General features: G+C 32.2%; 1 protein-coding gene across 1 annotated transcript in view; it reads left to right on the top strand.

Annotated features, from left to right (window-relative positions):
• Positions 1-25,477, top strand: part of ko (Stork-head domain-containing protein knockout) — a 43,714-nt gene that overhangs the window by 4,894 nt on the left and 13,343 nt on the right. The window contains exon 2 of the mRNA XM_070636374.1: positions 14,860-15,213. Within this exon, the coding sequence (XP_070492475.1) occupies positions 15,082-15,213 (132 nt within the window). The 5' untranslated portion in view covers positions 14,860-15,081. The remainder of the gene's footprint in view (positions 1-14,859; positions 15,214-25,477) is intronic.

Here is a 25,477-nt window from a genome sequence, read left to right as displayed (position 1 = left end):
TTGCAGGGTTTATCCAAAATTGCACGTCTGGAGAAAATTTTGCAGACCTGCAGTCTTGGACAAATTATAAGCTACAGCTCAAAACTCCAGGCCTAGCCATCTAAAATGTAGGAAATGTAGGCCTGTGGGTCTTGACCGAGCACTACTAATTTGACCACAAATCCTAGTTTTGATGAGTTTAAGACGATTCTGAACTGTACGAACCCGAGCAATATCAATGAAGTAGGATCTGCCATGAAACCCTTGAGTCTCAGTCATGGGTACCATGTATCAATACCAAAAGAAGGTCACTTCCGTAAAGAATCCATATTTTCACCCAATGAAGGATTAACGGACCTCTTAAGGTTCCATTGTGAATCCTTCTTGATTTGAGTCACTCGAAGGTGCCTCTTTAAAACCAACAGAAATCAGTCGTCGCAGAAAGCAATAAATTCAACTTCATGTCTTGTCGTTGACACGGCGCCGCTAGCGTATTAATTGTGCTCCTCGGCAGAAATTCTACTATTTGCATAAAAAACCTTTAGCTATTCATATCTATTGAGATCCAGAGCTGTGCTAGGTTGATTCGTGGCTAATTATTGTTTAACTAGTGAGGGCGCGCCGGACCACCGCACTCACTATTTGCAGTAATTTTGCTAATTCGAAAGCTTTAAGAACTGCAAATCACTAAACTAAAACCCATCAATTTTCCCCTTGATTCATACAATACTTTCTTCCTAACTATAATTCCCAAATACCGACCATTGCTAATTGTTTTGAACATAAAAAAATGCTATAAAATTCCACTGTGGGTTCAAGTTCGTGATGGAAATCGGATTGAATGATTGATGGAAATCGTGAATTTTTATAAGATGAACTTTATGTGCATATACGGATTTATTATGGAAGTTACGATTAAAGCATAAAGTTTTAACCTTTTAGAAATCGTTTGATTCATGAACTTGGGAGTGCATAATTTGATATTCATAAATTTATTAAGAAATATTAGGCATAAATATTCATGAAAATAGGAAGTTTGAAAAATATACGACAATTAATTCAAAACTGCACGCATGTGCCCTACAATACAACTTATAACAGCTTTTATTGTGATTTTATTCATCAGATTTAAATGGCAGATTAAAATCAATTCTAATTTTATTCGGACCTTAACATTCAACCTTCACAACATAAGGCAATTCAAAGTGTTTGATACTTTTATATGGGGATTGTAGGCAAATGAGGTTTGGCAAATAATGAGAATTGTGAGCTTTGCAAAGTAGGAGACATTAAGATGTATTGGACAGGGGCGTATTCATGGTTAGGGGTTTGACCTTCAGAACATGCCTTAACACTGCTTATTACACAAATTCAGATCTTTATAGAATAGTAAAGAGTATAGATAAGGACAAGAAGTAGAGATGTTGAAGAATTATAATTTTAGGTAAGCATGACTCGTCATTCACACTTAATCATGAATCGGATATTGAGTCAAATTGTGTAAAATCTGAACCCACGCAAAATTTGTCATAATTCTTAGAGTTGGATTCGTTACAAGCCATCTAGCCAAATTTGGTAAAATTTAGAGCAGTGTTGGACAACCTTCTATTTTTCGCGGCACATCTAGGTTGTAGGGTTTGACCAAAACCGTTGCCCAGCCAAAAAACACTATTTTTCGTCTTTTTATCGATGTGTGTCGTTTGGGATAGTGTTTTCTGAGGATAATAAGACACTAAAATTTAAATCGTATTGATTGTCATTTTTCCAGGTCCCAGGTTAACTCGATTCTTGCAAGAGGATGCAATTTATCGAATCTTGTCTCAAGTCAGAGTCATGAAGGCCTGGGACTGAATAATTTGTCGGGTTCGCCAAAATTAGATGCGCATAGATGCAGAGATGCAAAAAACTGTAATTAACATTTTTATGCCGTGTGTCTTCTAAATTCAGATATCTTTGACAGCAAGCTAATAGACCAACTCTCAATCACTCACTAAAGATTGGACATCACAGTCTAATGACCCATAATCTCTGTCTCTGTCTTATGAAACAATAATTGTCAAGATACAAAAAAACAGTCAGTCATAATTCAAAGCAGAAAAAATTACAGCAAAAAAAAAATGTAATTAAAATTGTCACTAAATTGCAGCCTTGTGTCACTCATTAAATGCAACGAATTCAATAGAAAAATAATTATTATGAAATATGACAAGTCTTCGAACTTCCAGGTTATATTGTACTTTTTTTTTCTTCTTAAATAGCAAATCTCCATTCATTCCGTCTGTAGCGACAAAAGCATACCTTTTTATTGCATAATATTAAGTATAAATGACCGCAACAATTTCATTCCATTTTATTATGTGACAATTTTTTGTTTTTCATGCCTTTTTGTTCCTCGTAATTTAATTTCTATCCATCTGTCGCTCACTCAATTTTTAAAAGGTAATTAAATGGTCAGTGAGATAAAAGTATAATGAATATTTCAATAATCTTTGAAGACACTCGCAAATCATAAAAATGTCCGGAGATTATGCCGAACCTTTAATAACTCTATTGTTTTTTATTATTTTATGCTTCATGACCGCATGGACGTAAACGTTAAATTGAATATCATCTTTCATAAAACAATGGATTTGTTGTGTATGAGTCAGGCACTAACAAAAAGTGAAAGAAGAAAGCAAATAATTAAAGAAAAAAAAAAAAAAATCTCATCATTTATTTGTTAAAAGTATGGCACAATGGAAGTGGAAAAAATATAAATTATGCAATAATAAATAAGTCAAAAATAGTAAGGAAAAATGTATGGAAGTAAGAAAAAAGTTGCGAATAATTTATGGAAAAGAATTAATTGTTTGATATTGATATGTGGATTAAAGTGGTGTGAGCGCATTTAGTTCTTAGCTTTGTTTTTATTTTGGTTCCAATTTGAAGAGTTTTGCTGAACTTTAATGATTTTGCTTCAATTTTGATGTCTATTGCTTCAATTTTGAAGAATTTTGCTTCAATTTGATTTTGAAAGTTTTGCTCAATTTTGATGACTTTTGCTTCAATTTTGATGACTTTTGCTTCAATTTTGATGTCTTTTGCTTCAATTTTGATGACTTTTGCTTCAATTTTGATGACTTTTGCTTCAATTTTGATGTCTTTTGCTTCAATTTTGATTTTTTCGCTTCAATTTTGATGTTTTTTGCTTCAATGTTAATGCTTTAAGCTTTAATTGTTGTTTTTTGATCAAATTTGTCCCCTATTCCTTCACACATGTCCCATACAACATTAATTATTCTCACACTTTACAAATAACCCATCAATCCCATTTCCATCCATCAGAACAGCACAAAAAACTCTTTCTTTTCTCGACCTTCCACCTTAAACAAGACTAGACATGAATGATGCATCTGTTAGACAACCGGACAACATCATCCATTCATTACCTTCCTCTCTTCCATTCCGTTGCATTTCAAGTATAAAGCAGCAGTAAAATCTTCATATTATTCATAAATTCATTATTATTATTGAGAAAAGAATTAGTAAGCAAAAAAAGATCTCTGTCATGCACATCAAGCTTTATAATGATGAAGAATTTCAAAACAAAAAGTATGAGTAGCAATTGCTGCGTTGCTTCAAACAAGGGTCAAGTTTTTTTTTATAATTGTTCTTTTATGCAATTGAGATCGAGTCATAATTAGCACAAAAGTGCATAAAACCGTTATTACATCAGACAGACAAGCAGAAGAATCGACAATGGCTGCATATGAGCTGATGATGATGATGATGTACGATTGAGAACTTCTGAGGAAATTTACATTGAATGAAGTTATTTATGGGAATGTGCCGCAAAAAAATAAAAATTATGAAATGTAGGTCATCGATGCCACTGTCGCTTTGCGTGTAAAATTAGGTGAAACAAAATATTTTTTTCCACTTCTTACTCCAATTCTTTAACATCGCGTGAGATTCCAAAGAACAGCAAGAAGACGGCAAATGAGTAAAAAATTGAAGAAGCGAATTTAATTTAATTTTCTGTTTTTGCACCGAGCGACAATTTAACGCGGAATTTTACGCATTTACTCGGTCATTCGTCGATTCTGCTTGAAAGATTAGAATTGGTATTAAAGTGGAGTATGGCGAGAAAATTACTTAACAACATCCATGTCAACTATTTTTGCTTTTATTTATTTCTTAATGATACATTGTACTTGAAATTGTACTTTTTGTACTTCTTGTTTGGCTTGCTTTTTTTGATGAAGTGAGGAGAGGAAAATGATTTAATTTTACTAAGAAATTGTGAGAATTAAGTTGAGAAGTTGGTTGAAATTTATTGGATTGGGCGCAATTGTGGCGCATTTGTGTCAATTTTAGGCAAATTCAGAACTGAATCTATCTCAAAAAGTAAAGAATGAATCAAAAATTAGACTTTATTATGAAATTTTAGACAAAATTGTGTATAAATTTGAAATTTGAAGCAAAACTTGCCACAAAATGTAAAATTTGAAGCAAAAGTTGCCACAAAATGTAAAATTTGAAGCAAAATTTGACAAAAAATGCAAAAATTGAAGCAAAACTTACAAATTGCAAAAATTGACGCAAATTGAGAATTTTCAATTAAAAGTTTACTCAAAATGTAAAATTTAAATCCATAAATCTGGCTAAATCCATAAATCGGATAAAAAATCCAAAATAAATTCTCATTTCCAACAATTTCCCACTTCAAAGTTAAGCACTCAATTAACCACTTCTTTAAAAACTTCACTTATCTACCAAAAAAACCGTAAACATTAACACATTAAGCTCAACAAACCCGCACAAAAGAAGAACATCCAAAAGCATTCTAAATTCAATTAAGAAATCTTTCATCGCAAAAAAAATTGAATTTAATTTAATTTAAATTGTAGATAACTCTTTTTTTTTGCGTGAAATACAGTTGCTGAACAGGAATTTAAGAAGCATGAAAGAAAAACGGTGACTGAGATTTCGATGAATTGAAAATTATGACACATTATAAATTTGATGAAGATGACTTTAAGTGTGTACTCGACCGCAATTTGCTAGAATTTATAGTAAATTCCACTTTATGTAACAGCAACTCATTCAAGTCTTAAAAATCTCATCAAAAATTGCTTAAGTTTGCAAATAAACCACACAATATGACAATATAAACCCAAATCTATATGCATTGGTGATTTTACTATGATTTACAGCACAATTTCTCATCATATTCAAATCAATGTCAGCATTTTTGCAAGAAAATATAAATCAAAAAGTCATAAATTAGAAATCCGGTCAAACTTTTTATTGAGATTAATTATTGAAACTTAATATTTGACTCTTCTTGTTGAATAATTAACAATATAGAACATATCATGCTAATTTTTGAACTTATTTGAGGTTGAGTGGATTTGTGGGTATTGACTGACTTTCTATTCACTTTCACGAGGCGATTTGATCTAGTTGGGATGAGAATTTTTTTATATTTGGATATTGAGTTAGGTGTGGTGGCTGTTTTTGTAGATTGTAATTGAATTTTGGTGTTTTATTTGGAAGTCATTGACGTATGACACAGCTATGACGATTGAGAGTTCAGGGAGGTAGCAGGTGTCGTGGGATATTGTCACTAAGGTGACCAATAGGCTTTAGTTTAGGAGTTTTCTCTAAAAATGGACCAGAGACCGTTTATATCAGATTTTGCAAAACTTCAAGATGAGAGTTCCTCTGCTGGAGTCCAGACTCCAGAAAAATAGATCCAGACTCGAGTTCCGGCATCTTTTTGGACTTTTAGAGCCCGCACTTCCAAAAATCAATCAATTCTCGTCTATATACTTGCATAAAAGATGCACCCGGTCCCTGTAACTGTATAATCCCTTAATCTGAAGATTATAATTCTTAAAGACATTTTAGGTCAACAGCCTCTTCCAAAAAATACAAATTAAATATCCAGCACACTTTTACACAGCATTGAACTTGAAATTCTTTTCTCCACACACAAAAACTATCCAATTAAGCATACCTAATTAAGAATTTTGACCTACACAACTTCCACTTACATTTTATTTAAAATGCGCAATTTGTTAGCTTATTAAGTAGACAGAACCCACAAAAACATGAATAATTCAACTTAATCGCATGTTTATTATTCGCTAATTAATCGAATATACACAAAAAAAGCTCTAAATTCTTTTATGAATGAATGCCTGCTTTCAATTATTAAAAAAAAATTAATCAGCAAAAATTTCATAGCTTGAACTTTTTTTCCTTCTTCTTGCATATCAAATTGATCGTAAACACTGCCTCACATGGTGCGCCAACCTAATTAGCCAACACTCCTATACTTCTTTTGACTAAAATCATCTGTTTAGATTTTAAAGAGATTATGTGAGTCGCATGTAAGATGTTGTTTGGATATTTAACTAAACTAAATTTCAACATCACGATCGTCAACTCAATGACTGAAGAGTAAAAGCGCATCGTGTAATCGTCGTTGCTCCCTGCTGGGAAGCTGAAAAATGTCATGTTTTGAATTTTTTATTGAAAAAATGTTAGAAGAAAGAGTTTTAAGTGATGGTGTGGATTTTGTGGCGCATTAGTGGTTTATTGGTATTGAGTTATGAAGATAAGGTTGGATTGTTGCTCAGAATTGCTTAATTTTTAAGAATTTTTGCTCAAAATGGCTCAATTTTAAAGAATTGTTGCCCAAAGTTGCTCAGTTTTGGTCATTTGATGCTTAAAGTTGCTCAATTTTAAAGATCAACTTTGAAAAGTTGTAACTCAGAGTTGCTCAATTTTGAATAATTAATGCACAAAGTTGCTCAATTTTGAATATTTGTTGCTCAAAGTTACTCAATTTTGAACATTTGTCGCTCAAAGTCGCTCAATTTTAAAGAATCGTTACTCTAAGTCGCTCCATTTTGAACATTTGTTGCTCAAAGTTGCTTAATTTTGAACATTTGTTGCTCAAAGTTGCTCAATTTTGAACATTTGTTGCTTAAAGTTGCTCAATTTTGAACATTTGTTGCTCAAAGTTGCTCAAATTTGAATAAATGTTGCTCAAAGTTGCTCAATTTTGAATAAATGTTGATCAAAGTTGCTCAATTTTGATCATTTTTTGCTCAAAACGGTCTTTTGTACAATTTGCGACAACTTTTACTCAATTTCACCAAACTTAGCTCAATTTTCCTCTCAAATTTAGCTTCAAATTACACCATACCGTCCATTTGAACCCCAAACCACATCTAGACAACATTTCATCATTGCTCAAGCAAAAAAGGTTGATTTCTGTAAAGTCACATGTTTTGATGTAATATAATAAAATAATCACAGATCTCTGGCAAACAACAAAAAAATATCACAAAGAGACTCCACTTCACTCACCTGTCTCTTTACTTTACCAGAAAGAGAAAAAAAATTGTTTTGTCATGACTTGTTACTGTGCTGCTGTTGCATGAACATTTTTTTGCTGTAAACTTAGAGTTGTAGAGTTCATTAGTCATTAGTTGATCATTAATAGCTCTTTTTAAATGGAAAAAAATTTGTTATTGTAAGATGTAACAGCACAAAATATCGAGAGCTATGCGAAATGACTTAATAGCTTGTAAATACGTGAGATTTTGCTGGATATTGCAATAACTTTTTTATTTTTCTGGGGCAATCCTAAAGATCACATATTGACTTCTTTAATTTTGTCATTTTTAGCTGTAAAGTCAAAGGTGTGCTAATTATTTTGGACATACAGTTGCGCTTGTATGCTTTAAGCTTGTGGTGATTTTATTATGTGAATTATAAACATTTTGGCGTGTTCATGCTGTGCGGTAATTGGGGTTTGAGAACAGTTGACTGCTTATGGCTACTACATTTAGGAGAACTGTATTGATTTTTAAGACGTGTGCTAATTTTTGACGGGAATGTTGGTTATTCTGATTGAGTGATTAAGTCTTCGGTTGTGTGACCTTCAATAATATTTAGTGATTTACAACTTGGATCTGGAACTACATGAGTGAGCCTGCTCTTGATGGTAGTGATAATTGCTTTTTAAGGGATTAGGCCCTGATCTTTTTACTTACTTACTTACTGCAACCATGTTCCTATTTGGAGCTTAGGTTACAACAGGCAAGGCTTTCCATCTGACTCTGTTGCTGGCTCTGTCACCTAGCTTGTTCAAATTTTCTGTCCGCACGTTGAGCTGACATTCTTTCATTACTGTTCTGACCTTTTAAGAAGGCTGTATTATTTTCAAACAAATTTCAAACTTGAGAGTGGACTTGAATGACTTTGACACTTATTATTATATGCTAAGCCGATTCTTGATAGACTATTGGCATTATTTATTCATGTATCCGTGCTGTCCGTACAGATTGGAATCTGGGGTATCGAGCCATATATAGTCGACTTCCTGCCAAAGCGAGAGTAATGCCTTTGTGAGCGAGAGGTTAAGCAACAGACCGGAAATTAATGTGGTTCTTTTGTGAATTGTGTGGATTTGACTCCCATCAGCGATCTCATTCTTAATCATTACAAGTAGTATTGTCAATATGATAAGGATTTGATCAATGTTTTAGACATTAAAGCATCCATCATTCCTCTTCTCTAAAAGTTCATTGAATCTTCCAAAATTCATTTCTATTCATTCATCAATTTTCATACATCTACATGTTTCTTACTTCTTATTTTCTCTACCTCAGAATAGCCATAGAAAATCGCAATTATGAATGGCTCTCGTGGACAATTCAACTTCTTATTTAACTTCTTATTCCAACTTACCAAATGAGTTTCTGTGTCACAATTTGCCATCCATTTTAAAACGATTTAATTTCATATATTTGTATAAATTTTCATGTCTGCATATACATTGTAATGTCCCAAAAAAAGTTCAACCAAAACTGATACTTTATACTGCCAACTCAAATTATCAATAAATACCCACATTGTAGGAATGTAGGACGATGACAGAGAGAAATAAAAAGAATTTCCAATGCACTTCCACCAGCACGATTCATAATGATGAAGAAAAAAAAATATACAGAACTGAATGAATAATATGCTTAATAGGTATAGTGCAGTGCCAAGTGAACAAGGTCAAAATTATTAATTTGCATAACGATTAAGTGCATAGCTCTTTATATTCTTTTTAATTGGAAAGGGAATCATAAATCATTTATTATACTCATTTTTATATATCATTCTTGATTCTCTACTCTTTGTGATGTATTGTGTGCCGTGCTGCAGCAATAACAATATAATATGCTGGAGATGGAAACTTTTTTTGGCTGAAGTGTTGAATTTTGTTCATTTTGATGCGGGTTTGATGGTGATTTTTATTGTAAGATTGCTAAAATTGTGGATTTGATGGTTGAAAGAGGTCTATGGATGTTGAGGAAAGTCTCCATAGCTAAAGAAGGGTCTTAAAGTATCTGATATAATCTTATTATATTAGTGAAGATTTTAGGATTTTTTTATGAGACAAATGAGGCGTAGTTGGGTCTACATGTATCGATGGTATCTTCTTAGACCAATTAAATGTCTCTGGATATCAAAAGGAGTCATATGATGCCAAGGTGGTTCTCCAAAAATCTATAATAGTATTTTTGGGTCATAAAGTGTCTCAAGGTATCAAAGATTGTCATATGAGGACAAGATTAGTACCAATACATCGATAATAGCCTTTTAAATTGTCTAAGAGGTTCAAATGAGCTATATGTAATCTAGGTGGGTGTTTAAAATTCGATGATAGTCTTCTAAGGTCATTAAATATCCCAGGACATCAAGGTGGGTCATATGAGGTCAATATAAATAACAAGATAACGATGTTAGTCTTTTAAAATGTCTCAGGGGGTCAAAGTGAGTCAAATGTAGTCTAGGTGAGTCTTCAGGTAGTTTCCAGTAGTTTCTTTAGGTTTTTATATGTTTTAAGATGTCAATATTAGTCATATGAGTCTCCAGAATTCGATAATAACCTTTTGAAGTGAGTAAATCGCTCAGGATGTCAGGATGAGTCATATAAGGTCAAAATGAGTCACAAAGTGTCAATAATAGCCTATTAACGAGAAGAGTCTTCTAGGATTATTGAATGTCGAAGAGGTTCCCATGAAATCTATAAGAATCAAAGCTTACCCATTAAATTAAAATATTAATCAAAAATCGAAACAATCTTAAAACATAATTCAGATATCGAGCCAAATCACCTCAAATCTCCCATCCCAAGTCCTCAACTCAACAGCATTGTTTTGAAGACATAAAACCACGTTTTTTTCCTCTTACCAATTTCAATTTTTATGCACTTTTGTGAAGTTGTGCATTTTAGTGTTGTGCCTTTAAAAAAAAGTGCATGACATTAAGTTGATGATGATGATATTAAGTTGTTGTTGAACTAAATTTTTGTGTTTTTTGCGCAGTACCTCTTAATTACGTCAATCAATGAAAATTAATGGAAACGTGAAGGTAGAAGGTATGAAAGTAGTTGGATTGAGGTTTCGAGCAATTTTTGTAAATCAGAATTAATTAGAAGTGAATTTTAAAGGCTTAATTGGATATAATGACTTTTTATAGTGCAACTTGCTGTGAGTCTATCCAGGCATTGATGCAAGTTTTAGGTCAAAAACCTGTCGTTCAATTAATAATCAATTTAGCTTCTGGATTCGTAATTTTAGATGCAAATCAGATGCATAAAGACTTGACTTTTTTCAATCTAATCGATGCTTGGTATTAGGAACTCCGTTAGATTCCGACTATTTGAGATAATTTACAGATTAATAAAGATTAATATTAATGCTTAGTGCTGCTGAGAGCATTAAAATTCTTATCGAAATGTAAACGAGCATGCAGGGGATTATGTTGTAATAAAGTGAGATTGTAAATATTTTTAAAAATCATGACAAACCGGGATTATGTCATTAATGTGTGCTTCTTATTCTCATTTGGATGTTTGATGCTGTAAACTAGAAGCTGCTGTACAATTCTGATGTTTTGATTCCGGATTCTTGATATTCAAGCTGACTGCAATGTACCCACTTTACTCAGCATAGCCAGCAATTGGCCTAGAGCTGCCAAGACACTTCAGTACACAACAATGTTAAGAACAGCATTGAATGTGCATGAAACCACAAAACATTCATAGAAATTATGCAATAAACATAAAAATATAGTAAATAGTTTTACGGAGATACAGAAATTATCCATTCACATGTGACTGGTAATTATAGTAAAGTCATCGACACGAAAATTACCATGCACTAATAAAATAAACTAGTGTATTTAACGATAATTCGTGTTATGTATTTTTATATTTTTTAATCGTTATTTATGAGATTTTAATATGCATATTATTGGTCGGAAATGGAAAAATACCTACATTTAATTTGCTGGGAATTTAACGTTAAATTGTAGGTGAAATGCTTTTGAATTTTTGTGGAAAATTGTTGGGAATTTTGGATTGGTTTTCTTGAATTTAATGACATTTTTTTTTTGAAAGATTTAAGATTTTATAATTTAAATAAAAATAGATTTAAAGTTAAAAATGATTAAAATTTCAAATTTTTAAAAAAAAGTAAATTTTGAAATTCTGGATTATTTTTAAATTTTGAATTTTGAAATTTTTCATGATTTTTAATTTGAAATTTTAAATGATTTTTAAATTTTGAAAATTTTAAATGATTTTAAAATTTTGAAATTTTTTAATGATTTTTAAATTTTGAAAAGTTTTAATGAATTTTAATTTAATCTTAAATGATTTTTTAAATTTCAAAAATTTTTAATAATTTTCAAATTTTGAAAATTTTAAATGATTTTTAAATGTTGAAGATTTCAAATTTTAAAAGATTTTTAAATTTTGATATTTTCAATGATTTTTAAATTTTTAACAATCTTCCAATTTTGAAATTTTAAATGATTTTCAATTTTAAAACAATTTGAAAATTTTTGAAGCAATTTATAATTTTTAAATTTAATTTCTTAAATGTATGAAAATTAAAATGTTTGAATTTTAAATAATTTAAAAACTTAAAAATTGAAAAGTTCATCAACAATCAAAATTTTCAATTTAAATTAAATGCCTAGCATCTCAAAACTGCATAACAATTCACAACTTTGCGCAATCACAAGCTTAAAACTTCATTAAATATTATTCGCATAATGCAAAAAAGATCACATGATGATAGTCATGTGAACATGTCATAAATATATACATATTTTTCCCATTCATTATAAAATATATGAAACTTCACATGAAGTACAGTGACTTGAAAATAAAAAAATTGCAATCTACATAAAAACTTAATTTTCAAAATTGCTTCCAATTTTTTTTTGATTTTTTCTTATTTCTTTCCTACATGTGCGACATCATCATGTGCATTGCTTTTGTATCGAGCGAACGCAAAGAATTTTTAATTTCAAGTTTTTGTGTCGTCTTAACATTTTCGTAACATTAATATGGCATAATAAAGATTCTACGTGCATTTTTGAACAAAATTCTTTGCATGTATATGTGAATTGCTTCTCATTATAGCCTACAGGAATGAGGAGAATGTTCAAACTATATCAAACTGATTTTATTTATAATGAGGATCAGAGCGAGTGCTGCTTAAATTTGCATAAATGAATTTTTAAGCTGAATGAAGAACATTGACACGTAGGAGGGATCGATGAAGCTGCTTAGCGGCCACTTTCGGCAGAATAAACATTTTTTTTAGAGTTTTCAATCGATGGAACTGATAAGAATCTAAATGGCATTCAATGAATATTCATTTGTGTTCTGACTTAAATCCTTTGATTATGGAAATTTGTTAGAATCGAGAGGAAAAAATTGGAAAAAAAATATCAAGGAGTTGTATCTAATTGATAGCTTGGTTTAAAACTAGGGGATGTGGTTAGATCCTAAAGGGTACCTTAGTCTTACTTACTTACCCTAGCAGGCAAATAGACCAATTTTAGGTACCATTGAGGTCCTTCTGTACTATGAAAGCATGCGCTTTGCCTGTTAGGACTACTTACTGAAATCATGCTCCGAATTGGATCCCAGGTTACCAAAAAAGACTCTCCATCTGACTTTATTGCTGGTAAAATTGCAAAATTTCGTAAATTCTATGCCATGTTGCTTTTAGAGCACCAAAATGCCTCCTTTCTTGTAGATTCCAAAAGTCTCCTGTCTCAGGGTCCCTAAATATCTTTGGACACCCTTCATGGCTACCCTCTACGGTCACACTCTACGACCACCCCCTATGGACATCCCTTATGCCTACCCCATATGGCCACCCATATGCCTACACTCTAGTCCAAAATTCCGTAGTAAAATTGGTCTCTCTGAAGAGTTTGTTCCCAAATGACTAAAAAGCTTAAATTTTTTTCAAATAGACATCACTAACGAATGACCCCCAACGCAAAATACTTCTTCAGTCCCATACTAATGTATGTCATTAAGCGGTATTTAATTTATTTGATAACGTCAGTCAGATTAGTCTTTAATTTTATGGACAGAATTAGCAATATTTTCTACTTTAATTCACATGAGTCTTCTTGAATTGATTGGACATGCTTAACAAGCAAAAATTGTTAAAAATCTCTTTTTATGGTCATCATACATACTCTCTTTATCCACATCTAATGTTCGATTTTATTTTAATATCAAATATATTTTTGCCAATGCCCCCACATTGACCTCGATTTCTCACTCTAAAATCCATAAAAAAATATTCATCTTTTCACTTCCATTTTCGATTCTCGTTTATCAAATCAATAAAAAATTGAATTTTGATGATGAAAAATGAGTGAATTGCCTTCAACCAGACCACCACTCATGAACGTGTGAATGTGATCCACAAAAAAAAAGCGAAATTTGAATTTGTTGAGAGCATCTTTTTGAATGGAATGAGTTGATGTTGGTTCAGTTTGGGTTGTCTCAGTAACATAAATCGGTTAATTGATCTAAATTCTAGCCTCAGATGTGCCTATGACATGGTACTTACTTACTTACTTACTTACTAGAACCATGCTCCGATGTGGAGCCAAGGTTTCTACAAAAAGACTTCCATCTGACTCTGTTGCTTGCCTTATCACATAGTTTGTACAAATTACTATGACATGGTGTCAAATCTAAACTGATTTCGGTCTGATGTCTGATTTTTGATCGATCAACCGATTTGTTGTATTCGCGTTGATAGATCAGTTTCTCGTAAATATATGATGGAGATCAAGGACGTAGCTTAAATTTGTTGACACTTATTTGAACCAAATTAACATTTTATTTAGTCATTTACGTCAATGTCATGTCGGTTAAGGCGCATTTGCTTATTACGTAACGTAAAAAATCGACTTATTGACACTCTTCTACTTCTTCCGTAATACACGATTAGTTAACAACTCCTTAAGGATAGAATATTGGGGTTCTCAAGACCTAAATCAACGCTTCATGGAAACAGACCTCAAAGAATTTCCCTGTAGTCTCGGTCGTATTATTGGTTTCAAAAATACATCGAAGCTGAAGCTTCAAGAAACTGTAATACAGTGATAGGCAACCTGTGTACTACGGCACATTTCAGTGCCACCATTTTTGCCTTCAATTTTTGAATATGACATGATGGCTTTCGTTCGGGGCTTTCCACCAAGATGTGCCGCTAAAAGCCAAAGTTTCCTCACCATTGCTTTAATTGTTCAGAAGCAAGTCAGAAGTCAAGGAATAGACCATTAAAAACTGTACAAAATGCGCTATCGTCAGTTACTCACATCCACGTCCACACTCACATTTGGTACAAAAAAAGCAGAACGCTCATACTTTATGAATTGCATAATCCCTCCACATACACATAATCCATGAAATTTATAAATGTAGTCAAAAGCCATAATTAATGAAATAAAATTTTTTAACGCATTTTAACTCTTAATTTATTTTTTTCTCTTCCGCAGATAAACAAATATGGATGCACAACATATTTTGTGGAATTTATTTTCAAAATAAAAACAAACGGCAGCAGCAGAAGAAGAAGAAAACGTTGAAGTTCAACGACACAAATTTTTTTATATTTGCGAAAAAAAAATTTCTTTTAACTGTTTTTGTGTGTGTGGGTTGAAGTAGCTAGTTCGAGCTACTCAAAATCCAAAACAAACAAACAAAAATCAGCATAAATAATGAGCACAAAATCGAGTGGACCACAACGATGTCGCCTCATTTTACAACAGTGCCTTGCCATACAACTCAGCAAAGCTGGAAATGCGCCAGAGGATTTCTGGATGTACGATTCGGGATATATGATATTTCAGGTGAGTCAAATTGCATCTATGTCGTCATCATTACATCATGAGTATCAGATGGGTATCCAAAATTGGTGTCAGTACATTGTGCGGTGTAAACAACCTGCACAGAACAATGACATTGCAGTCCAATAAAACATACTTAATATTGATTTTGAGGAAGAAGAAATTGTGGAAATATTCAGGGCAAATTGGATTTTATGTGTTCTAGATTGAGTAGGAAATGAGAGGAAGTTGGGAAGTAATTTGAATTTTGTGTAAGAAGCGCATTTGAAGGAAGTACAACGCTGGAAAGCAAATGACATAGAATAGTCGAAAATCCAGTCCCAGACCGGTTTGCCTCTAGCCTCTGACCAGTTTTACTCTAGCTTCAGACCAGCTTTACTCAAGCTTCAGACCAGCTTTACTCTAGCCACAGAACGGCTTGACTCTAGCTTCAGACTGGCTTGACTCTTGCCACAGACCGGCTTGACTCTAGCTTCAGACGGCTTTATTCTTGTCTGAGTCCGGAATTCATGTTATCTGATCTTGAGCTATAGTCATTCTGGCTCGTAGCTGAATTTCCACCCCATTTCTACATCTTGTGCCTTCCGGATGCCAAGAAGTAACTGACCTATCTTCACAATCTTCTTTGGGGATTCTAGAGCAAATATTGTTCTGGCAGGTCAGTTATGTTTGTTGCCAAGTGATAAATATTTATTGGAGCCAACGATTAGACATTTTGAAGCTGCATCCCAATGAGATATGTGTTATCTGCACTTGGAACTTGATGATTTACGAGTAAACTTGCTTCTACTTCTGGGATATATTGAAGGTTTTAATGGAACTCTTCCAGAATTTTTCAAAATAGAATATTGAGTTGATGAGCAACTTGCCTGCTTTAAGCTCAACACAACAAAGTGCAAATACCTTTTAAATTCTTCAACAAACTTCCAACAACACAGCAAATCCATCAACTGAACAAACAACATTCACAAAGTGCAAAGATAGCAATGCCCTTTTACTAGCTTAAACATATTTCCATTTGAAGTACAAACTTGTGCATTCCTTGTAGAAATGTTTATAATCTTATTTGTTCCTATCAAGTCGAGTCTAGCCATTTGGTCGCCGAGTAAAAAATCTAATAATACCTTAGTTTCTAGATCATTTCACAGTATCTTAATTAAATTTTGTCATTCAGTGACGTTCACCTTCAATCAATGCACTGAATGTGACAGTCACTTCCATAAAAATTCTAACTGTGCTTTTTGTGGCATGAGAAATTATTCAATTAAAGGATTTTTATGACTTTTTTCAACATGAAAGTAATATTTTTGTGTTATTTTGTTCTCAAGGTTCGAGCTCACACGATGCCAAGACATAGCTCATTAGTTATTAAAGCAGTGCTGTCTAAGCTTTGTTGTGGACATGACATATCTTACCCAAAATCGCAAACAAAGCCGCAAACAGCATGTGGTTCAAAATTTCAGCTCTAAAGTGCCGCGACACACAGTTTGGACACCTCTGCATACATTCCTATATTTTAGCTATTTTTTGTAATTTCCTCAGCACACTGCAAGGACATGCCGGTTTTTTATAGTTATTTCTTTCATGTGGGCTTTAAGTTCCATTTACTTTTATTGTACCGGATTCACATTAAGTTATTTTATTGATTTTATAATAACTTACAATTGCACATTACTGTACATTCTGGTGCTTATTACATTTTGGAATGGATGGATGATGTCATGTGGATATTCTTGATAGAATTCCAAGTTTTGTCAAGGGTTTTGTAAATGGCATTGGAACTTAATTAAAATTGGATTTGGTGCTGATGAACTGGCAGAAAGTCAAGAATGGAACTGACTTGCACCTTACATTTAATAATCCCTTCTGCAACTCTTACGTCAATTCCATTAAAATCCACATTTACATAATTCCAGATCAGCATTACGATTCCCTATCTAGATCTCTTTATTACCACTTCCATTACATTCTTTTAAACGTCATTTTACGGATTATGGACAAATCGTGATCATCAGCTTAACTTTGATGACTTGATTTACTTCTCATTCATGAATTCGTATGTCATATCTTGTAAAGTTTTACATGTGATGAAGTTATTAAGTCGGTTGAATAAATTTAACATGTTAATAAAGGCTGAAGTAATGCAAAGATTTTTATTGTCTCGATTTATTTCGATGATAATTGAAGCATAAAAAAAGTTTTTATATGCACATAACATGATGCTGTTGTGGATGTTAATGGATTGTGAGAGATTGAGAAATGTCGGTAAAGGTTAAGAGTTGATAGAAGACTTTTTTTATTGGTTTGAGTTGATTTGTGAGTGGAACTAAGGTGATAAGGGTCAGTGTGCGGCAGGTATGGCACTTGGGGAGCTTGAATTTGATGCCAAATTGGCACCAAATCATGCTAATCGCAGATTATGCAACACAATGTGTTTTATGGGATCTTACCTAGGTTTATTGAGAGATTCCCATGAAAACTAAGGGCGTAGGTTGGAAATTGAGCAAAATCTGGATTCTACAGCCTTAAATCCTGTACCCCATACCAAACCCCCCTCCCATCCAGCCACAATTCTCCTACAAACAATTGATACTTATTATCAAACACAATTCACTGCTAAATTGACATGAATAATCCGTACCGATATATAATTCGCAAACATTTCCATTCTTGCGTAATAATAACATACGAATGTGAAGCTGTTATGCGGTAAATGGAAGCGAAAAAATTATTAAAAGGCATTAAAAGTAAATCAGTTTGAACTTTTTAATTTAATTTGAAAGTGATTAGCTTCAATTTTTTTTGTGTGCGAATTACAATATCAGTTATGTAAAAAGTTAATGTTGAAATGTCATAATTGGTGCTCATTACTTTTGTGGTTTATTTTTAGACAAATTTTTTGGAGTGTAATCTTGGTTAAGTAGTTTGGTTACAGTTGTTTTGGGAATGGTTTGGATTTTTGGATTTTTTTGATGAATTTTTGATGAATTTTTAAGGATTGAAAATTGGAATTTTTGGGATTTTTAATTGAAAATGACTTGAATTTTAAATAAAGTTTGGCAAATTTAAGGGCTAAAATGTTTTTAAGGACATTTGACAAGTCTAAGAGACAAGAAGCTTCAGATTTAATCAGAATCTTAAACTGGTCATGTCTTAGTCTATCCCCAGTCATTTATATCACTCTTGATCCTCATCGACATCAATTTTACACAGGCACAAGTCGGTTAATCAATTCAAAATCCAATGTCACGTAGCCAAGACTCTGCCATGGTGTCACGTCGGCCTGGAGTCGGATTTTGGATCGATTGACCGACTTGACTTTTGACATCATGCCTCAGGCCAATAGGACACCATCCCAGAGTCTCACCTTCCTGGAACCAAATTTTAGACATCAATTAACCAATTTGTGCTATTCAAAAGTACCTTAACTTGCATGCAATCCAACTTTACCTCAATTTAATATCACTTCATTCATTTCACTTCACAATTAGACACTTTGATGAATGAATTATAGGAACAGTACGAAGGATACTCACGACTATTGAGAACACACTTCATAAAGTGACTAAAATAAATGAAACAAATTTAATATTGAAGTGCTGAATTGTTGCCACATTTGTTAAGTAATTTGAACTCAATCTCCTTGAAATTAATGGATTTGTGGAAAAACTTATTTAATGTATTACAGATTTAGTTTTTTTTTGAAATGCCAGTAAGCAAGTAAAAGTATTGAATATCTTGATGGTGATATTTTTGAGAAATTTTATGCTTTATTGAGAGCATAAATGTAATGAATATTATTGATATTTTTATAAATTGTTTGAAAATTTTCAATTTTATTGAAAGTTGAAATTTGAAAAGAATTTTTAAAAAATTCAAAAATTTTAAAATTGAATAAAAACAGAAATTTTAAAAAACTAATAATATTAAAATTTGAAAATTTTTTTGAAATTAAAAAATTTTGATCAAAATTTGTTTGAAAGACCTAAAAATTAAAAAACCCTTAAAATTTAAAAAATTGAAAATTGAAAATTTTTAGAAGTAATTGAAAATTCTAAAAAAAAAATTAAAAATTTAAAAATTTAATGTTGAAAATTGAAAAAAAATATTGAAAATTTTAAAAAATTGAAAATTTAAAAAATTGAAAATTTTAAAAAATTTTTTAAAAAAAATTTAAAAAATGAAAATTTAAAAATTAAAAATTGAAAATTTTAAAAATTTAAAAAATTGAAAGTTAATTAAATTTTGATTAAATTTTGATAAAATTAAAAACTCAGCAGATATTTTAAAATCAATTAAAATTAAATACTCATACTTAAAATCCAATTAATCACAAATAATCCCAAACTGCTTCAAATTTCTCATCCATTAGTCTCTAATCCCCAGAAAAATACAAAAAAACCCAGCCGTCTACAAAAAAAAATCTTCTTTGCTTTCAATTCATCGATTTTCATTTCAAATTCGTTACACAGATTGATTATAGCGATACATATGAACATAAAACATTTAGCCTTAAACGGGTCCACCCTCGACATTAAATGTCTGTAACTTTTTTTCTTCGTCATCATCATCTCGAATTACTATTCATGTTTATTTTATTTCCCTTGAGATTTTTATATGCTTAATATATACAAACTGCAGTCGTGATATAAAATTGGTCTCATCATGTGAAAATAAAATGAAAAATTCTCGATGGGGTTGTTGTAATTTTTGTTTTGGGGGGTCATTTATGAGTGATGTGTGGGGATTTTGGAGGTCAAGATGGCGACTGGGGTCCAGATCGAGACTCTAAGAGAGGCATTGGAAGCTTCAGTCTCAACAAATCTCAAGAACAGCTCTTGGAAGTCTTGGTCTCAGTCTCGAGAACCCTTTATGGCTTGACCATCCCATATTCAGTTCTATTGCATTTTTGTCCACTCAAAATCATCAATAACTGCTCTACAAATCCAATTTCAACTTTACGTCATCCCTAAATGACCCCTTAATATTCTATATGTAATTCCATTTATGCTTTATTTGCTAAATCCGTGTGTCTAATACAAGTGTAATATGAAGAATATTTTGCAAACTTTTATGAGATGTGGGGGATGTTGAATCCTTGATGACGAATGTGATAAATTCACTGTCAATGAAAATATATTTGCCAATTTTATGTTGAGAATGTGAGGATGCTGAAAAGATGAAGAAGAAGAATGTCTTGAATTGTCAAAATAATCAAGAAAATCGTGTATTTTATTTTATTTTCAATCATGCGGCATAAGTGAAGAAATTGAAGATCTGGGGATGGTAGATTTGTGATAAAAGGGCTTTGTTTGGTTTCAACTGTCTAGGGTGTCTTGGCTGATAATGAGAGATCTTAAAAAAAGGTTCCTTAACAGACAATACTCATTTGAATGAGAGAAGTCATGACTCAAGAGCTCGAAGTTGACTCGGGTTTTGTATCGAAAAATCGAGCCAAATCGACTAAAATCAACTCTAGTCGACTCTAATTGACTCTAATTGACTCAAATCGACTTGACTTCATATTAAATACGAGTTGACTTCTACCTTGGGTACATTCTGCAAAATAATTGACCATGATCAACTTTTTAAGCATACTGAAGAGCATGCTTCTTGTCTGTTCGGAGTTTCATCTAAAATCAGAGCCAATTTAGTCTATTTATATTACATGAATGTTTAGCTAGTTTACTAGTTTTTCTTTGACAATGAATCAATGTTTGCATACGATCTGATTATTATTAGTCAAGATTAGCTTGATTTTGTTTCCTTTGATGCTTAATTTACAGGATAATTAGTAATTTATGTAAAATTACCGCTATATGTACATATTGATATGTGGAACACAATAGATCAATTACCATGCTCATATGAACAAGAATTGTTTAATTATATTGATAAAATGTTGAACAAACAATGGATGTCAACATCAAACATTTAAATTAACCCTTAATTTGCTTCAAGATGTGATTCTAGAGATTCCTTATCAGAAGAAGTAGTTTGAAGATGGTCTTGATCTTCTTAAACTTTAGTTTACCTCATCCTTCACTTCTTCATCGAATATAATTAATAACTTTTCAATTATCACCTTTAAAAACACATCAGCTACCTGCCAGCTCACAGTCATTCACCTCAAAAACTCAAAAATCCATTGTCTTGCAAAAAAGATTTCAACAACTTGCTGATTGCATCGTAAAAGCATAAATTTTCTGTGTGTCAATAGGTCGCCTACATTCGCTTCACCATAGTCAATAGTCAATAAACTTCGTCAAAATTTCAACACTTCTGCCTCGACTTACTTAAAATCAGCCTCATAATGTCATTAATTACTCAATAATAAGTTTAAAATTTCCACCAAAAAACTAAATCTTCACCAAAAATTCACAAAAGCATAAAATAGTTTTTTATTAAGCCATAAAAATAAGCAATGAAGCATTTAAAATTATTCAGATAAGTTCATGCTTCATGATTTATTATGCTATTAATTTCTCATACTATTAATTATTAACATGAAAAACACTTACAACTTTTGGTTCAATGATTTTGTTTCCATTTTCTTCTTCTGCATGTTCATAAATTTGTTGCGGTTGCTATTGACCTTGATGATAGATTTTTTATTTTATTTTATTATTTCGGATGGAAATTATTATGAAAGTTTTTTTTTGTTTTTGGCTATTTTTGGCTGATTTGGATTAATGGATGTTGTGAGGAAATGCTAAGGAAGTGGGTTTGATTGTCTATTGTATGGGTTTTATTGATGAAAGAACATTAAATTTTGGTTTTTGGGGTTTTGATGAGATTTTTATGGGTTGACAGTGATTTTGAGTAGTTTTGGAATGGTAATCTAATCCGAGTGGACAAAACAACGGTAAAAACTAGTCAATGGCAGGTTAATGTCTAGTTGATGTCTAGTTTTTAGGTATTTTTGTCACTTCGCGTGAAGATTGTAGGCAGTTTGCACATAATTCTGGGATATTGAATATATTTGACTACAGAAACTGCTTTGTATTGACAAATTCTTCACTCACGAGCGACACAAACGAAATAGGCTCCACCAAGGAGCTTTTAAGGCTCCACTTAAGCTTTTTCATTACCACTAAACCGATTTAGAAAGTTAGTCGAGTCTGTCTACTCTAGAAACTTGATGGAATGTTAATGGGTAGAATAATAGCTAATTTATGGACAAAAACTAAAACTTAAAGAAGCAGTGCAGGAGCCCTTTCACAAATCTTACTGAAATTCTCTGTGATCGAGCCCCAGACTACCTAGAAGTATTCCAGCTTGCGATTTGTCGGTCATATGTCTAGTAACAAACTTAAAAATCATGGAATTTGCCATGAAGATTTAAATTTATATCTGATTAACACAAATCAGCTGTTTTATCAAAAATCCGAGTTCAGACACACATGAATCTGAATTGGAACCGAATTCGGTTTAAATCCGACTCCATACCAAAGTCATACCGGTCTAGTGGTGGATTTTGAATCGTTTAATCGACTTATGCTAGTCGAGATTATTAGAAACAGAATCTAACCATAGAAAAATGGGACAAAAACAGTTGAAAGTGTGTCTTTAAGGTACCTTTAAGTCTTGTCATTAACATTTCGTCATAGCAGTGCTCCCATGACAGCATTGTGCTCCTGGAGATGATAAATTGCATCATATTATAAAAGATAGAGATGACATAAAGCTGCAATATATAGAATCCCCTTCTAATTACACATCCCCACCCACCATAACAACAATAAAATATTTCCCATGACTGCCCATACCTCGCATCAAAATCTACAATGTCATTCACATATGTGCTCATCTCCTATCTCACACGAGCAGAATAAAGCAAAAAAACTTAAAATATTCACTATGGCAACGCATACAAAGTTTCCCTAGCAATTCAACTATTCTATCTATTTTATGCAACGTTGCGAAACTTTTCCCATAACATTAACCGGCCTGCCTGCAAAATTTCCACATTCAACTGCAGTCATTTTTTCTTACACGAAAATTACATATTTAAGAGGAACAAAAAACTGTAACTGCATAAATGAAATTTTTTACAGTTGTCTTTCACTTAAATATAAGTTTTTTGTGTGTGCAGCACAACTATTTTGACAAATTTTTCACAATTAATCTTCTTTGTCTATTTATGCATTTAAAGTAAGTAAAAAAAGAGACCTAAACTGAGTGAATTATCTGAAAAAAAAAAAATGAAAATAAAAACATGAGAAATCACATCGTTAATTTATTGCCTATTTCATTTCATTTCTTTCTTGTTTCGTTACCGCCGCTGTTGTCTGTTTATTTTCATAGTTTTGCATTTGCGGCAAGCCACATTTTCCACACATATAATGGATAGTTTCATGCATATGTGAGATACATTTGTGTATAATAAGAAGAAGAATTGAAATAAGAAATAAAAAAATAAAAAACTTTCTAATCTTAATTCAATCACATCTCATATTGAGTCAGCCAACGATCCATTCAGTTGGGTTAGTTCTCTTGCTTGGGAGTGTGGAGAACAGAAAAAAATGAATAAAATAAATAAACAAAAGCGGTTGGGAAGGTATTGATGAGGTGATATGAGATTAGACGCATTTTATGGTTGTTTTGGGGGGTTTTGATGCAGTGTTGTCTAAACTGAGTGCTGCCGAAATTTTTCGAAAATATCATGAAACTCTTCCCGTAGATGGTTTCAATTGTAGCTTATCACGAAGGTGTACCATTAAAAAAATTTAGGCAACACTGTTGTAATAGCATAAATCAGAATTTGAAGTCGACCAAATTTCATATGCAATCGAGTAAACTTGAATTGAGTTTTGTACACAAAATTGGAGTTGACGTTGAGCTGTGGTGCAAACAATATCTAGCCTGAGTGACAAAAATAAAAATGGCTACATAAAGGTGCATAAAGGCTTCTATAATGCTTCGTAATTGAGACACTTAATAACCAACTTTATCATCATGCGAATGCCACCATATTCATGTAAAGCCTTCTTCATTTGTGTCGCTCGAGTATATGAGGCATGTTGAAGGACTTAAGGAGATCAATAAAAGTAGAAAAGATGGCCTTTAGATTTGCACTTTAGAATTAGTCCATATGGACTTCAAAAAGAGCTCAGAGTATATTCGGAGTCCATATGAGTCTTATATAGCTTTCCTTACTTAGTTACTTACTTACTTACTTGAACCATATTCCGACTTAGAGCCTAGGTTATTACAAAAGGTCTTCCATCTGACTCTTTTGCTGGCTACATCACAAATTTTGAACAAATTCTCTGTTTTGACATCTAATTGACATTCCCGCATTACTGCTCTAGGTCAAGTTGCTTTTTTCGTCTTTTTTTAATCTTTCTGGAATAAAATGTCTATTACGTACCTAAAATAAGGATTTAAGAACTACAAAAGAGTCTGCAAGAAGTTCATAAAGATCTTTGAAATATTTATTAAGTTTTATACCAGTTTTACATAATAACAACAGTTCCGAAAGTCACATTGTGAAGAAATGGTCGAAAATCCGGCACAGTATGATTTTATTCTGGCCAAAATTGACTTAATTCTAGCTCTGGCTTACTTGAATTTGACCTTGGTTAGATTTTTAATCATTTCTATGTCTTGTGCCTTCTGGGAGCATTTCTCCTTTAAAATATTATCTTGTCAACACTTATTTTTTTATTACCCAGCATGTAGACAGACCGTCAAAAATCTCACTATATCCCACTATACTCTCCCTCATGCATCCAGAAACAAACTAAATAAGCACTAGAAGAGAAAAAAAAACTAGATGTGAGAAAGATTTTTTCCATAGCCATAAGTCTATTTACATAAAAAGAGACTTTACCGCCACATTAATCCATTGTCTCGTTTGACTATACTGGCTACATATGTGTATCATGTCAATGGTAAAAATTATGGTGTGAAAACAAATAATTTTTATGGATTTTAACATGCTTTCTTTCATTCTGCCATGTCTCCAGCCTTTTATTTAATTCAATTTGTGATTTAGCTTATAGTAAGTCTCAATTATCAATTGTAAGCAGCATTGAAAAGGAACGTTAATTGCCATTGTCGTGTTGAATTTATTTACTACACGACTCACTGAACTTAAGACACAAAAAAAAAAAAAAGGTTTCAAAATTTTTTATTCGATATGACATTTCTTAAAATGTATTACATGAACTGTAAGGCTATAGAAAACTGTTTTTGTTGCCACATTTTTCATGCTGCAAAAATATCCATGATGCTTGATGACAAAATTTTGATACTCATGAAA

The sequence above is a fragment of the Chironomus tepperi genome, unplaced genomic scaffold (genome assembly GCF_022539635.2).
Source record: "Chironomus tepperi strain 1889 unplaced genomic scaffold, CSIRO-AGI_Ctep_v1 contig_127, whole genome shotgun sequence".
Classification (NCBI taxonomy): Eukaryota; Metazoa; Arthropoda; class Insecta; order Diptera; family Chironomidae; genus Chironomus; species Chironomus tepperi.
Note: the sequence above shows the minus strand (reverse complement) of the source record. Positions and strands in the feature narration are given on the sequence as shown.